We start from the raw sequence: 17,818 nt of genomic DNA on the forward strand, positions 1-17,818 counted from the left end.
TTCTGTCCAAACATAATATTACGGTTGCTCATAAAGGGCACAATCTTTTGAAAAAGAATTTTACAATATTAAAAACAAAAACCCCTCTATTAAAAAGATCGCATGTTGTATATGAAATTCCCTGCTCGAATTGTGATGAAGTTTATATTGGACAAACCAGTCAGCTACTCAAGAATACGTTCCCACAAATATGACAAAAAAACCTCAACCGCCCTCACAAAACATGAAAACGAAAAAAAACATAAATTTGATTTTGAGAAAATCAAGATCCTAAAAAGTGAACCCAACAGGAACAAGAGAGAGCTTCTAGAGTCTATACAAATAAAAAAAAAAATAATAATAATGCAATAAATGATAGAAAAGATGTCAAAAATTTGTACAAATTAATTTAAAAACACATAAAAAGACAATCCCAGAACGCCTATGATGATAAAATAACTGATTGTTTAAACGATAAACTAACATCAATAAACAACACATTAGATTTAAAATACATTTTACATGTAGTGACTTAGTGGGTATGTCCTATGTTTTTAATATTATTTTAATTTTTACATGCTTGGTAAGTCAAAAGTTTAACTTTTAAACCGTATTATGTCTGTCATAAAATGTTTTTTTAGTCAATATTACTTCTTGAAAAAGGCATGGATTTCCTGCCGATACGTCGAAAAAATATATGAAAATGTCTTAGTATCAAATCAAATTTTTTTATGAACCTAAGCCCAAGAAAATCCACTACAAAATATATATTAAGGTTCAAGAACTAAACTCAAACTATATATATATATATATATATATATATATATATATATATATATATATATATATATATATATATATATATATATATATATATATATATACACGATATTCATTCGGATAGAAAAGAATAAAAGAAATGAAATTTTCTATATTGGCATAAAAACCAACAAAATATGTTAGATAATATACATATAACCGTTATATAACTTATTTAATAATTAGAAATTAAAGGATATATATTAATAAAAATCTTACCTTTAATGTCCAACCCTCCCCTGTACTTGTCCCATCCCCGTAATTTGATTTTGTCTCCCAGCAGTGATAGGAATTGTTCGAACCTATAGCTGCCGTACTCTGTAAAGAGAAAATCAACAATTGAGCAAATATTATTCCGGTAAACATACAAGGAATCAGCGAAAACGTTATTTACAGCGCCAGAGGTTTGTACCATTTGACTTGCTAATTTTTCAGGGTTTACTTACGTCAGCAGTCAGCAGTCTAAGAATTTTACTTTATAGCAAGAGTACATCTTTATAGGTAATTCGTTATTTACCTTATAATATGTAAATGTATTGTAGTGTTTGTGTTTAGATGTTCTTTTTTTAATAGTACATCCTATTCTACAAATATATTGTGTATCTCAAGAATAACCAAAGAAAAAGTCTGGAGTATATTTATATTGCGCTAAAATAAGGTGAAGATTCGTACTTTATTTTTAATTTTAATTATAGTCGAGGAAATAAAGCATAAAAATGGGCCTTACTATTGAGTTTTCGCAGATGGATTTGAATGCGGTTTTTGGGCGTTCGATTCGTAATAATCTCTATAAACTTTGTAACCATATGCCATCACAAATAAACATAAACTGTATTAGTGCACTAAAACAATGCATTTTAAAAGTGCATTTTTAGGTTAATTACTATTTAAATGGGAATAAGCCACAATTAAAGGTTAAAATACGTTTATTTATGCATTTTTAGGTATTCAAAGTTAGAAAACATTTTATTCTAATTTTGTTAATCGGGGTTTTTGAGGTCACACAATATGAATATCACAGCAGCCTCCGGAGTAACTAGTCACCTGTAAGGGCGGAATCAACGTCTTCCTCTGGAGTTTTGTGAAAACTCCGGAGGAAAGCTTTATTAAAAAAGTTTATATGATATTATTTTGGCTTAACTTATAGAATACCGTTTTTTACTACATATTTTCCCAGTAGTATCAATGATATATTCCATTATTGTATCTAAAGTATCAGTTTATTATTTACATATTCTCTTTGCAGCACATTCTTTGCAACTGATAAGAAGGTCTTCTTTTAGTGTAGTGAGTTGTAACAAGACAATTAAAAATGAAATACATGCACTTGTACGGAAAATAAAAAATTATCACTGGTAACGCTTTTCGAAAAAAATGGAACATGATTTTTACGGTCTGCAAAAAGAAATACGGCGCTTCACAAGAGGTCAAAGAACGGAGAAAACGGAACTAACAGAGAACTACAGAGGTATAAACTTGTTAAATACTAAGCTAAAACTTACAACTAAAATTTTACAAGTGCTAATAAATAAGAGGATAAATTTAGCAGATGAGCAACAGGGTTTTCGTAGTGGAAGATCGTGTACAGATGCAATATTCGTTATAAAGCAAATTACTGAGAAATCACTAGAGTATAATAGACTAGCATTTCTGTGTCTGATTGACCTAAAGACAGCATTTGATAGAGTAAGATTTAAGGATGTAATCCATCTTCTGTATAATAAATAAGTTCTCCTAAATATTATGAAAACTATCGAAAACATCTTCCAAAACAACAAAATGGAAGTCAGAATAGATTGACAACTTACAGAACCCATAGAAATGGGTAGCGAAATAAGACAAGGGGATTCGTTGAGCCCCATGCTTTTCAATTTGATCATTAATGAAATCATCAAAAATGGTTAACAACGGTAGAGGATACAGAATGGGAAACATGAAACATAGAAATAAAAATACTCTGTTACGCAGATGATGCAATATTGATAGCCCAAGATTGTCTGCAAAAACTGGTCCACAGATTTAACATAAGATCAAAAGAATTTAATGTGGCAATCTCATCTTAGAAAAATAAAACAATAGTAGTCAGCAAAGAACCATATATATATATATATATATATATATATATATATATACATATATATATATATATATATATATATATATATATATATATATATATATATATATATATATATATATATATATATAATGATATAATGACGGATTTATTACGGCTGTCGCCCCTTCTCCGCCCAATTTCCATCTTTTTCTGTCATATACAGTGGCCTCTTCTAAGTCTCTTGCCGCCATTGCTTCATCAATATCGTTGCGCCAACTTCTCCGTGGTGGTCGCCTCTTTCTTCTTTCAGGAGGGATGAATTCCAGTACTCTTCTAGGCCATCTGTACTCTGGCATTCTTTTAACATGTCCGAACCAGACTAATTGTTTTCTTTCTATGTCATCATTGATATTTCGCTCCATTTTCATTTCGTTTCTTATTTGTTCGTTTCTAACTCTCTCCAGTTTCGATCTACCGCAGCTTCGTCTCAGATAATCCATTTCTGTTGTCATAAGTTTGTTTCTATTAGCTTTGGTGACGTCCCATACTTCCGAACCGTAAAGTGTAATACTTTGAACTATACTACCGTAAATGTGTTTTTTGGTTTCTCGTCGAATTATTTTTTGCCAGAGAAGAGAGTTTAAGGCACGGGTCGCTGCCCTGCCCTTATTTATTCTTTTCCTGATTTCATCTGCGCTATTTCCCTTCTTGTTGAAAATGACCCCCAAATATTTGCAGGATTGCACGCCTTTGAATTACACGTCTTCCAAGACTAGGTCACATATTTCATCTGTTCCCACTGAGAGATATTCACATTTTGTCATATTCATGTTTAGACCTGTCACCTTATAATCTTCTTGCAGTTTTCTTACCATATAGCTAAGATCGTAGCTATCTTCGGCAATTACTATCTGGTCATCCGCAAAGAAAAGTGTATATAGCTTGTTTTCTTCCACCGTTATTGCCACGTTTCTACATTTTTTTACCCATTTAACTAAGGATCTGTCCAAATAGATTTTAAATAAGGTTGGTGACAGACAGCAGCCTTGTCTTAGTCCCTTTGTTGTTTGAATAGGAGAGGTGATTTTTCTCGTTTTTCCATTGCAATTTTTAATGTGAAAATATTATCCATAGTGGAGCGTCCGGCCCTAAATCCCGCTTGTTCTTCGGATTGTTTGTCTTTAATATCATTTTCTATCAGGTTTCGTAGTACTTTTGAGTATAGTCGGTCTATATTAGGAATCACTGCGATCCCTCTATAGTTTTTGGGATCCATCTTTGTGACTGTCTTGGGTATTGGAGAGATATACGATTGTCTTCATTCTTCTGGAACCTTTTTTTCCGTTTAGGCATCTTTCGAATAATTTTCGGATCATTTCAAATAGTTTTGATGATCCATACCTAATCAACTCTGGATGTATTCCGTCTGGACCTCGAGATTTTTTAAATTTCATTGCCTTAACTGCTTCTTTTACTTGTTCTATTGATATTTCGATTCTTCGTTTTACTTCCACTTGTTCATTTGTCTGTTTAAACCTTTCTCTTATCTCTGTTAATAAGTTCTCAAACTGCTCTACCCATGTGTTCTCTGGTATTCTATTTATTATGACTTGGTTTTTTGTCGTTGTTCTCATCGTTTTTATAGTTCTCAAGGCTTCAAAGCTCTTTGTCCCTCCTATATGGTTGCCTAGGTATTGGCATTTTTGTTCATTCCCATGCACTATTTATTTTAACCACTTCTCGTTTGACTTCTTTATTCAAGTTTTTTATATTGTTGTTTTGTTTGTTCGTCTTCCTGTTGTAATAACTTTAGATATACTTCCTTATTTCTTTTTATCGTTTGTTTCAATTCTTTATCCCATCAAAATTGTTTATCTACTCCCCGTACCTGTGGCCCTAAGGCTTCTAGCGCTGCTAGAAAGCAAAGCAAAAGCAAAGAACCAACCAAATGTAAAATAGAAATTGATGGCATCAGTATTGAACAAATTATGGAAATAAAATACCTGGGAATTACACTGTCTAGCTATGGAAACCTGGACAAATAAGTGAGAGATCAAGTCCAAAAAGCAAATAGACTGGCAGGATGCCTGAATAACACTATAAGGCGAAATAGACATATTAACACTGAGATGAAGTCAAGAATTTATAAAGCCAGTGTAAGACCAATAACGGCATATGCCTCAGAAACAAGACCCAACACAACCCCATCGCAAAGACTACTGGAAACGTCAGAGATGAGAGTACTGAGAAGAATTACAGGAAATACGCTAAGAGCTCGAAAGTGAAGTGAAGACATTAGAAGAAAATGTAACGTACAGTGTATAAATGAATGGACATAAAAATAGAAAAAAAGAATGGAATAACTACATAAGCAGAATGGGGTGACCCGTGTCGTCAAAATAGCAAGAGATAAGTCACCAATTGACAGAAGAAGTATCGGACGACCGCGCAAAAAATGGAGTGACAAACTTCCATAGAGGTATTAATCTGCCAATTCAGAATTGCTTATAAAGAGAAGGAAGAAGAAGAAGAAGAGTTGTAACAAATGCAATACATTGCATGTACTGTGCTTCCGTGATACGGCATGCGCAGTTGTATGCCACTTAGATTCATATAGCGAGTTGTACAAAAATATGCGCTTTTAACAACGCAAAGGATGTATTATTGTAAATATTTAAATTAATTTTTAATGCATTTCACCTAATAAAACACGAGTAATTTTTTATACTTACCATTGCTTAATATTTCGTCGTCGCTAGTCTGACCCTGTTTCATGTAAATAACGCCGAACTTAAAGTTCACCGAACCTTCTTGTTCCTCTAAAAGTAATAAGTCTTTTTGAATATCAGGTGAGAATATTTCTTTTGGTCCTTTTTCAACCTTATCCATATTTGGAAAGTTCGACAGAATCTGCTTGACTGTCAAAACTTTATTTTGCGATATTGGTAGCGATATTTTCTGGGTTCCCTGAAACACCAAACATAAATTAAGTTCGAAAGTTTTCCAGAGCTAATAGAAATTCAGTAACTTAACTAAAACTGAGTGAGGCAACGCGGTTGACCTAACTTGAAAGTCAGGGTATTGTTAATTTTATCAGGAGGGGAAATTTCTTGACAGTTAAATATGACTTTGGAGGTGTTCATAAACGGAAACTTTGTAAACAAGATTTCGATTGAAACAACACTGTGTTAGTAAGTGATATACTTAGATCAAAATGGTTTCGTATATAACATTTATCAATATTTTATATTTTTTATGGAATTAAGTACAGATTAATATTCCTGTGTTTTCATGTATAACATGGCTAAGAAAAGAATTACAAAAATTAAGTTAATTCCATTATAGTACAAGATATTCAAAAAACTTATTTAGAAAAAAATGTATGCAATGATATTCTCCATACTTGCAAAATATGTGGAATTCTACAGGGTGATTAATAACTACGTGCTACAGCAAACATACAATTTTTTAAATGGGACACCCTATATATTTTTTCATATTTATATTTCTTTTGTAATTCTTGTTCTTATAATATTGGGCTTTGATCTACTATAAATGTAGTGGAAATAGAGAGTTCAAAAAACTACCAGAGCAACATAAAAAGAACCAAGGAGAGGTCAAGCAACGAATAGAGAAAGAAGAATTACAAAATAAACTTGACAATGATGATAAATGTTTAGTTTTAAGTAGTAATAGGAATAGGATTAGAAATGTAAATGATAAGTATACCATTAGAAATATGACTTGTGATAGGAATATGGGTATTAGGCTTACTAACAGTAGTGATAATATTATAGTTAGGGGGAATATCAAAAATGGGCATAGCATTAGTAATGGAGGTAGGGAAAAATTAAATATTAGCATTAGAAATAAAAACGGTAATAAAATAAATAACGGATATAATGTTAATACAAAAACCAGGGAGCGTGAAATCAACGTTAACACCAATAATGGAGAAGAAGAATACAGTAATAAGGAAATACATCTTAACAAGACAAATCATATAGGAATAGCGACTTGGAATGTGACATCTCTGACCGGCAAGGAAATAGAAGCTACGGAAGAAATGGAAAAAATGAACGTACAAATAATGGGAATAAGCGAGACAAAAAAGATAGGGAAAGGACACATCAATATCAATGAGAAATATAGTCTATATTATTCCGGAGTACCACAGGGTCACAGAGCAAAAGAAGGAGTCGGTATAATAGTTAATAAAAGAATAGAATCAAGAATAACAAACTACGAAGCAGTATCATCTAGAATAATCACAGCCCAAATAGAACTAAAAGACAAGATAGGAATAATACAAATATACAGACCAACAGAAGGTAATGAAGAAGAGATAATGATAGAATTCTACAACGAACTCCAAAACGCATTAGACAAACTAAGAGAGACAAGAGAAAAAATAGTAATCTTAGGCGATTGGAATTCAAGAGTAGGTAAGGATATTAACAGGGGATTAGGATGCATTGGACAATATGGGGAAGAAACATTAAATAGAAATGGAATTAAAATGCTGGAATTCTGCCAAACCAATGACCTGATAATAGGAAACACATTCAGTGAACAAACCATTAACGACAAATATACATTTGTGGCTGAAGAGAGAAATGCGAAAAGCTCAATCGACTATATAGTCTATACGAGAAACCTAGAACAAAATATAAAAAACATCTTAACGGAAAAGGAACCCGAACTGTCTACACAACACAGGATGGTCACTGCAAAACTGGAGGATGAAAAAATGGAGGAAGTGGAAAGAAAAGAGTACAAGAAAGTAAATGTAAACAAACTAAAGATAAAAAGTGTGCGAGAATTTTACACGGAGGAAACTAACAAAAGACTGAGACAAATAGAGCGCCAAAAAGAAACATGGACAATGGAAGAAAGATGGAATACATACAGTGAAGTATTAAAGACAACAGCAACTGAAGTGTGTGGAATCAAAAAATATAATAAACAGTTAAAAAGGACAAGGTGGTGGAATAAAGAAGTGAAGACAGAAATAAAAAAGAAGAAAATAGCATGGAAAAAATACCTCGAAACGGGATTAGAAGAAGATAAAGAAAAATACTATAGGCAGAGACGATTGGCAAAAAAGACAGTCACACAAGCAAAAACAAAAATATGGAAAGAATTTGGAGAAGAACTTCAGGAAGAATATATAACAAATAATAGAAACTTTTGGACGACAATACGACACATAAGGCAGGGAAAACGAAAGGAAATAAACGCAGTAAGAGATACTTCAAACCAAATACAAATAAGCCCAGAACAAATAGCTAGGGTATGGAAAGAATATTATGAGAAAAAATTTGATACCGAAGTGATAAAGGAAGACAATATAATCAATGAAGGCGAAGAAAACACAGAGCCAGAGCAAATAAGTAGAGAAGAAGTAATACAAGGATTATCAAATATAAAAATAGGCAAGGCAGGTGGAGATGATGAAATTGAACCGGAAATGGTAAAATACATGGGAGAAGAAGGAATAAACTGGCTATGGAAAATATATAAAGAGGCGTGGGAAAAACAAACAATCCCTAAAGACTGGCAGAACAATATCATCGTGCCAATATACAAAAAAGGAGAACATGTAAACTGCGACAACTATAGGGCAATATGTCTGTCATCGGTGTGCTTTAAAATATATACGAAAATAATAGAGACGAGACTGAGACAAGAAGTAGAAATGGTATTGGGAGAAGAACAAATGGCATTTAGACCGGGAAGACAGACAAATGACAACATATATATCATTAGAAACCTAATAGAAAGAAGCATAGATACGGGGAAAAAACTAGTATTAGCATTCATAGACCTAAGAGCAGCATTTGATACAATAGAAAGACATATTATAGGGAAATGCTTGAGGAAAATTAACGTACCAAATGCATTGATAAAAATTATAGAAAGTACTTACAAAGAGGTAAAAGGAAGGGTACAAATAACAGGGGAAAGATCGGAAGAATTTAATTGGAAGAGAGGTATTAAACAAGGAGATAGTCTCAGCCCTTTGCTATTCATAATAGTAATGAACGAGTTGATAAGAAACACTAGAGTCAGAACTAATCAACTAAAGACAATAATAGGTTACCTCAGATTATAACCGGTAACAATAGAGTCCTTAATGTATGCAGACGACATAGTACTAATAGCAGATTCCGAGAATAAAATGCAGAAACTAATGGATATATGGGTAGAACAAATAGAAGAACTTAAAATGGAGATAAACGAGGAAAAAAGTAAGATAATGATAATCAGCGGCAAAGGAGATAAGGAAGATAATCAAATAAAGATAAAATGTAAAAACTCAGAATTGGAAATAGTAACAACTTACGAATACCTGGGAAGTATAATAACTAATGATGGAAAAATAGACTGGGAAATAACAAATAGAGCAAAGAAATCAAACAAGTTACATTATGCGTTAACCCCAATAATGGGAAAAAGAGAACTTGCACGAGAAACAAGAATAAAAATATATAACACAATAGTGATACCGACTGTGCTCTAAGCAAATGAAAACTGGACAATTCTGGAAAAACATAAGAGCAGGATAAACGCAATAGAGATGAGACATCTAAGAAGGATAGTTGGAAAGACAAAATGGGATAGATTAAGCAACGAGACTATTAGGAGAATGGCCAACCAGGAACCGATAATGAACAAAATAGCAAAGAGACAAATGAACTGGTATGGGCATCTGATGAGGATGCAATCCAATAGAATAACAAGAAAAATTTAGGAAGCAAAAAACATCGGAAAAAGAAAAAGAGGCAGACCAAGAAAAAAATGGATACAGCAAGTAGTAGAGGCGGGAAAACTTAAACAAAAATCACTCGAGGAATTGAAAATAATGGCAGGAAACAGAAAAGAATGGAAGAGGTGGGTAAATGGAAATTAAAATAGCTAGCCCAAATCCGACACCCTGTTAGGGTAAAAGGAAGGGGAGAAAGAAAGAAAGAAAGATCTACTATAAAGTGTATTTGCAAGTTATGATCATTTTTATTTCGAAATCCCTACGAAATTAACACCATGTATATACAAAAATATTGTATAAACAATTATTTATTTTATATAACAAAGTAAACAATATATTATAGTTTTTAAATAAAGTTTAATTGAAATCAAAACAAAATTACGATTTTTTCAATTTTTTTAAATTAATCACCCTGTATTTTATTTTTTAAAATATTGTATTTATCTCTTTCATTTTTATATGGCATTCCCTATACCTAAACTTATTATATTTTCCAAGATATTTTTAGTTTTCTTCAAATTTCAGAAATACATTAAATTTTGTACGGAGAAATAAGTATTGAGTATTGAGTGATAATATAACAAAACTATTTTTATTCAATAAGTAACTTACAAAAAATATAAACCATAATATTATGTAATGAATGTAACAATTAATGTGATATTAAGGAAATAAGTCTAAAGTAAATGTTCAAAATTTTCACCTTCAACGTCTATACAAATTTGTAACCGATATTCAAATGACCGATCCACATTTCCTAACATTTGTAAGTCAATTTTATTAAAAGCTTCTCTTATTATATTTTTCTTTTAGGAGGCTTCTGGTATACAAGATATTTTATATAGCCCCACATGAAAAAATCAATTTTGGATAATTCTGGTGATCGCGGTGGCCAAACAGTTGGTCCTCCTCTGCCTATCCCCCTCCCAGGATAGGTATTATTTAGATGATTGTGAATAGAAGCAGTTTGGTGAACTGAAGCACCGTCGTGTAAAAACTACATTCGTTGTCGAATATTAAGCGGTACATTTTGTAGCAGTATTGGCAAATGATTATTTAGAAAATCCATATATATGGCATCATTTACACGACCGTCAAAAAAATTTGGGCGAATCACATAATCGCCAACAATACCAGCCCAAACATTTATAGACCACCTAGTTTGACTATGAGTATTAACAAAATAGGGATTGCTTGATGCATAGTAATAAAAATTATGCCGATTCACCGTTCCATTTTTGTGAAATGTAGCCTCATCTCCAAAAAGCACATAGTCGGAAAAAAAATCGGCCTCTTTACACTTACTAATGAGACCATTGACAAAAAGCTAATCTACATTGATATTCATCGACTGTCAATTCTTGATGTAACTGCATGCGGTAAGGATGAAATTTATGTTTACGAAGGATTTTTGCAGAAGTTTGACTTGAATGTCATGTTGACTTAAATTTTTACGAGTGCTCATGTGAGAATCTTCAGTAGTAGCTATCAGTACATCATATTCCGTGTCTTTACTTAGAACAGTTTTGCTTCTTTCTTTTTTTTTTCATATACACCTGACCCAGTGCGAACAAAACGATCCATTAATTTTTTAAAGCTCTTGCGTTTGGCCTCCTCCCTTCAGGATATCGCTCGTGATATCTTCTGGATGCAAGAAAGCAATCTCAAACTTTCTAGTAATACCCAGATCATATCTGTTAACTCTTTTACAGAAAAATTAATTTTTAATAATAAAAACAAGCCCCGCAAACCGATTAAAAAGATAATATGAAAACTGTTATTTTCAAAGCCTACCGTTTAAGGTTTATTAATATGAAAACTATCATTTTTTTATCATTTTACCTTTGTAACTGACACAAATGGCATTTTACTTACTAATAACTGCTCGTCATAATCGACAGTTAGAAATGTTTTATTAAAAATTCTTGACTTAGAATACTGTTGGTATAACAATCTAAAAGTTGTTACATTGTGTTACACACAAACAATTGTTACAATTGTTTTGTGTGAGTTATTTATTGAATAAAAATAATATTGTTATCTGTATCTGTAGGGAGCTTCCTCCCAGGGAGCTGTCGTCCTTAGCTCATTGTCCATCCTACCATTTCTAGGAAGGTGGGCAAGTCACCAGGAGACATCTCCCTTATATGGCCAGGTGTGAGCCAGGATTCGTCGAACTCGTACTTTCGTATTAACGATAACTCCGGACATTCACATAGAACATGCTCCACAGTTTTGTCTTCTCGTTCACACTTCCTACATAGAGGTGTGTCTACTAGCCCCAGTGTGTGGATGTATTACCCTGGCAAGTCTACATCATTTTCCCCTCTTCCCATCTTTTTACGGTTTGCTTTTGGGAGTAACATTTGACAATTTCCGCGATTGTTGTAGTTGACCAACTAAAAAGATCCCCAGGTCCTAAGAATCTTAGGCCTGTCGCCTTTCTAGCCAATTGGTTAGCAATCCGGTTGTCTTTATTCCTATCGTGTCCTTTAATCCACCTCAGGATGATGGCATCACCATCCAAAGCTTGAGTTAGTGTCTCGTGACATTCCATTACTAACCCTGATGTGACACGTGGTCTATTCAAGGTTAGTAGCGCTTGTTTTCTATCTGTGCAGATTATTATAGTTTTTCCGGCTATACCGTTTTGGGTTATCTCTTTTGCGCCTATGGAGATACCAGCCAGTTCTGTCTGAACTACGCTGGAATTTCTGTTCATATCCCACTTTATTCTTAGGTTCAGTGGTCTGGAGTATATCCCGCATCCTGAGCCTTTTTCCATTTTGGAGTCATCGGTGTATATGCAATAGGAATTTGCCACGTTTGTCTCCCTATAACGTCTTATTTCGATTTTGTAGGGTTTGTGAAAGACAAACTTTGGTTCAATTTTGTAGCCAGAAACGAGTTCTCAATTGTCCTATTCCTACATCCATAATATTCTTATATTATTATACAAAACATATTATCTTGTAGGAATCTTGAATTTGATTAAGAAAATATAATATTTTAGGAATCTTGTATTTCTTTAAGCAAATATGATATTTCCATAATTCTTACATTAATTAGTTACATTAATAGATACATTCATTGCATATTGTTATGGTTTATATTTTTTGTTAGTTACTTATTGAATAAAAATAATTTTGTTCTTGTTACAAAAATTGACTGTATTTTCGAAATTTGAAGAAAACTAAAAATATCTCGGAAAGTATGAGTCTAGGTATAGAGAATGCTATATAAAAATTAAAGAGTATCATAAATACAATATTTCTAAAAAATAAAACATAGAATGATCTATTTAAAAAAATTGAGAAAATCGTAATTTTGTTTTGTAGTTCACCCTGTATACAAAGTTTTGTCAATGATTTCAAATAAACCTAATTTAACAACTACAATATATTGTTTACTTTATTATATAAAATAAATAATTGTTTATGCATTACTTCTTTATATACATGGTGAAAAATGGTCATGACTTGTTAAATACTCTGTATAATAGTAATACAAAACCCAATACTATAAAAACAAGAATTATGAGAAGAATACAAATTTGAAAATATATATAGAGGGTCTAATTAAAAAAATTGTATGTATGCGATACCACTTAGTTATCAATCACCCTGTAGAATTCCACATATTTTATTCTATTCCACAAATTCTATAATACTTTTTATAAATACACCGTACTTTCTCTAAAAAAATTAGCCAACGTAAATAGGTCATGTTTTTTAAGGCATAATTTATGCACCATTTGCTTTATTATTCACAAACAGAACAGATAAACTTATTAATAATCTTCAAAGCTTCCGAATAGCCTTAATGAACCGCTAGCGAACTAACAGCGAAATAATAAACTTCGGTTCGTTTATCATCAAAATAACCTCAAGAAATGACATCATGAAATCAGAATATTATAGCGTACATATAAAATGTTTAATATCATTTGAACATATAACGTTTTACATGGTTTAATTTATATTATTACTCATATTGTAACCTTATAAACGTCACATCTTTATTAATTTATATTTAAATAATTATTTTATTTTAATTTCTCTATTAATTTATTAATTCCTTTGCCTTCAGATTCATTTTTACTATTTTTTCTTCAAAAAGTAGTTGACGCCCTCTGTCTTTTTTTTCTCTCTCCTTCTGTCCTGTAGAATAAATATAAATATTTGCCTTCTCTTTCTCTGTCCGGTAGACTAAATATTCTGGTCAATGTTGACAGAAGAGCTAATTCCATCATAGGCATATATCCTATGACATATGTTTCAACTTCATTTCAGTCTCCCACTTATTTTCTGCCAATCAGCTTTTCTGACATAGTGGGATATGTTTTTTGTCTATAATTAAAATTTATAAAAGCAGGTAAAAATTATAATAAGCTTTATTTTATGGTCTGCAGAATTCTCTTGGGGCGAGTACGTTCATTGTAATATATATATATATATATATATATATATATATATATATATATATATATACTATAATTCTGACAGCATTTTCAACATTCGTAACTTCACTTCATTCGAAAGCACGTTTTTCGATTATATGCATGTAGGAATCTTAACAGAGTTTAACTAAGTAATAATAATTATATTTCATTTTATCCTGGCCATCTGCTATTTATTTAATTGTAATTTTGTAAAATGGCAAGGAAATTAAACTCTTCTTGGCCATCAAACAGCCCATTGATGCCATCGATGCCATAAGTATCATCTACATTGTATTCATTGTAAAGCATTGGCAGGCTTGATTGTTTCCTATTTTTTATAAATATGATTATTTAAAAATTGTTTTATTTGCTATCAGCTAAGGGTTTATGGTTTGATTTCTAGTTTAAGATAAGACGAACTCACACTTGAGATACTGAGCTATGCGAAGCATAGACGATAAGCTCCTATGGTTGATTGAGGTATTATTTTTATAATAGTATTCAATTCTCTTTGGTAGTCTTATCGTTACAATATATAAAATATAGACACTAATCATTTCTTAAAAAAAGAAATAAAATTTTTACCGCTATTTTAAAACAAGACGTTGTTACTATATTTTGTTAGCTTTTAGCGTTTTAAATCATAACGTACTTACAGTTTTTTTGAACAAAATTGCTCGACATAGAGGCACACAGGTATTCGTATCTTCGTTCAGTACTATACTAAGAAAAAATGGTGATTTGTCGTTATCCAGTCCAACGTAATTCTGGTGTACTGCAAAAAAAAGACATTGGTTAGTTATATATTAATCGAAAGAATTATGAAAATTATGAAAAAATGATTCCAAATTACAATATCCCAAGGTACCGTATGGCCGCAAGGTCTTTCGCAAACCAAGAGCATTGCTGCTCAGTTTTGTCCGACAGTTTGTTATCGTCAGAGACGAAAATGCCACTGAACCTCTAAAAATCGTACGAACAAGCTAAATTTTGCCGAGAATATTAATTTTTGGACCCCAAAAAAGATGCAAAAAAGTTTACCACTTTACTTTTTGCGGAAACACGCAAAAAAAATCAATTTACCAAGAATCTGTATACCGTAGAAAAAAATGTTTCAAATAAAAAATGTAGCTGAGATAATTTTAAACAAAAATGTTTATTCGCTCCGTGCGTGACCATGGTAGGGGTACTTTGAAACGATGCCAGCGTGCGTAGCGGCGAAATATGACACAATTGGACCTACCTTTTTACGCATAAATTTTATCAAAAATGTGTGCAAATACATATTGCGTATTTAATTGTGCTAATAATAGCAAAAATAGTAAGTGTAGTTTTTATAGGTTCCCAAAGATTACATATAAATTAGAGAAAAGAAAAAGATGGATCCGTGCTATTAATAGGAAAAAGTTAATATCACATAACTTCATTTTTATGCAATTGAAATAGAAAAAATTTAAATAATTTACCTTAAATGATATTTTATAAGGCTTCAAGCTAACTGCAGAGTGCCTGATGACTTTAGTTTTTATATCATAACTTTTACTATTACTGTTTTTAAATATATACTCTTTCACGTGAAAAACTTGATTTGCCAGTACTAGATTTTTTCCTTTCTTTTCCGTTTGTGGTTGAAAAGGTATATTATGATGAATTTTGAGAAACCCAGATTTTAATACTACATTTATGTTGTACATAAACTGAAAAAATATAATTAAAAAGTTAATAATTATTAATAATTGTCAATTTCGCATGTATTTAACAATGTCAAACATATGTCATATGTTTAACCTGAAAATTGGTAGGTCCAAAACTGTCAGATGAAGGCGGTAGGTGTCGCGTCAGTCACGCACGGAGCGAATATTAACCGTTATCTTAGAAAGAACGCTTGAAGCGACAGTCGACTTTGCATTTTAGTGACGCACGCGAAATCAATGTTCAATAAAATTTTGTGTCAGCTCGACGGTAAAAATTCGATATCTATTGATACAAGTTACTTATCGACAAAAATCAAGATGTGTTTTAAATGTAAAGAGTTCAGCTTTCGTATGAAGTTTTTGTAATTTGCTACAAATAAACTCAGATTTTATACAGGTGTTAAATAAATAAACGTGCCACGATTTTTGCCATTTTTTTTTATTCTCACGAGATCAATACAACTTATCCCTTTCATTGATTGGCCACTATGAAGTTTCGATTACTATACCCGGTTCACAATTTGTTGATAGCTCACTACAAGTTTAACCCTAATTAGAAAACTGAAATACAGAGAGGATAGGTAATACGATATAATAGTAAAAACCAACCTAAAACTGACGGTTTAAGACGTTTTCGACTAACCCACCTTATATCTGAAGGAATACAATACCTTATAATCCTATTACGGGGGTATTTTGAATGGTTACAGATGAACGACCAGTGTCGTAGAGTATATGATTGAAACATTTATTTGAACTAAATAAATTAATTTTTTAAATTGTACTTATGTAAATTGTATTTTTTAATAAAACTTATTTATTTTATTCAAAAATAAAAAGTTTCTTGCCATTTGTAAAAGATACATTTATTTAATTAAGGAAAAAGGCGCCAAATGTCGCCTGGCAAAATTTCCAATGTGTTTTAAATGTATTCATTATTTTCGAATCCGGAGAAAACTAATAAATATTTTTGAAAAATTTAAACGCAGAATGAAAGATTACATTATTACTCAGGGCAGAAAGTCCCTGAACACTTCTACAGTATTTATTTTAATATGTTATTAAACAAGGGTGAAAATAAAAGAGAAATATAGTATAATTTTTAATTGAAAATATCGCATGCAAAAGAAACTTTTTATTTATTCTAAAAAATATTTCATTCTGCTTTTAAATTTTTCAAAAATGCTTTTTAGTTTTCTCAGGATCTGAAAAAAAAATGGATACATTTAAAACACATTGAACATTTTGACAGGCGACATTTTGCGCCTTTCCCCTTTAATACCTTACGATTACAACTACTATTACGTACCTTATATAATTACGATTAGAAAACTATTCAAATTAAAAATAAATAGGATCAACTTCGGAATCCGAGTCGTCTTGAGGGTTAATAATTAGGTTAATAATCTCTACGGTCGCATCAATTATGTTATCAAGATCCCACATTTTTTGTTCTTCTTCTATTACATGTCTTACTGCATCTTTCCAGTTTTGTTTTGTAATATGTTATAAAGACTCGTATAACAATTCACGTACAACTTGTATTTTATATGACGTATTTTTTCTAGCCACATAACTTTTCATTTGTGCCAAATGAGTTCAATTGGATTTATTTCGCAGTGGTAGGGTGGAAGTCTAAAGACTGTGATGTTTCGCCTTTCCGCCATTTTGTCAACTACGTATTTCTTGAACTTAGATTTGTGTTGCCGGGCAATTTTTAAAAGTTCTGCTTTTACCATTCCATCTTCGTAAGGCAGATACTTATTCTGCAGCCAGTCAAAAATATCCTGTTTCTTCCACGCATTCGTTAGAAGTCTTTCTACTAGTCGTGAATGATACTATAAGAATACTATAATTGAATTTGGTGGTATGTGTTCAATCATTTGCTCAAAATACTCTTCGAAAACATCAGCTGTCATCTCCTCGTGATAGTCTTTTGTGCTTTTGTAATGAAATTCCAACAAATCATGCTTAACAAATCCTTTTTCACTGCCAATGTGAGAAATTATTAATCTACTGCCTTTACCAGAAGGTGAGGAAATACCAGTAGATCAACC

At 31.8% G+C, this 17,818-nt stretch overlaps 1 protein-coding gene across 5 annotated transcripts in view; it reads right to left on the minus strand.

The window, feature by feature from the left end:
* The window catches only part of LOC140439213 (GTPase-activating Rap/Ran-GAP domain-like protein 3), a 685,378-nt gene that overhangs the window by 101,743 nt on the left and 565,817 nt on the right, over nucleotides 1-17,818 (minus strand). For all 5 annotated transcript variants that reach the window (XM_072528978.1, XM_072528977.1, XM_072528979.1 and 2 more), the window contains 3 exons: nucleotides 14,724-14,842; nucleotides 5,590-5,824; nucleotides 1,018-1,116 (listed from right to left, as the gene is read on the minus strand). In XM_072528978.1, the coding sequence (XP_072385079.1) occupies nucleotides 1,018-1,116; nucleotides 5,590-5,824; nucleotides 14,724-14,842 (453 nt within the window). The remainder of the gene's footprint in view (nucleotides 1-1,017; nucleotides 1,117-5,589; nucleotides 5,825-14,723; nucleotides 14,843-17,818) is intronic.

This window comes from Diabrotica undecimpunctata, chromosome 4, assembly GCF_040954645.1.
Source record: "Diabrotica undecimpunctata isolate CICGRU chromosome 4, icDiaUnde3, whole genome shotgun sequence".
NCBI classification, from domain to species: Eukaryota; Metazoa; Arthropoda; class Insecta; order Coleoptera; family Chrysomelidae; genus Diabrotica; species Diabrotica undecimpunctata.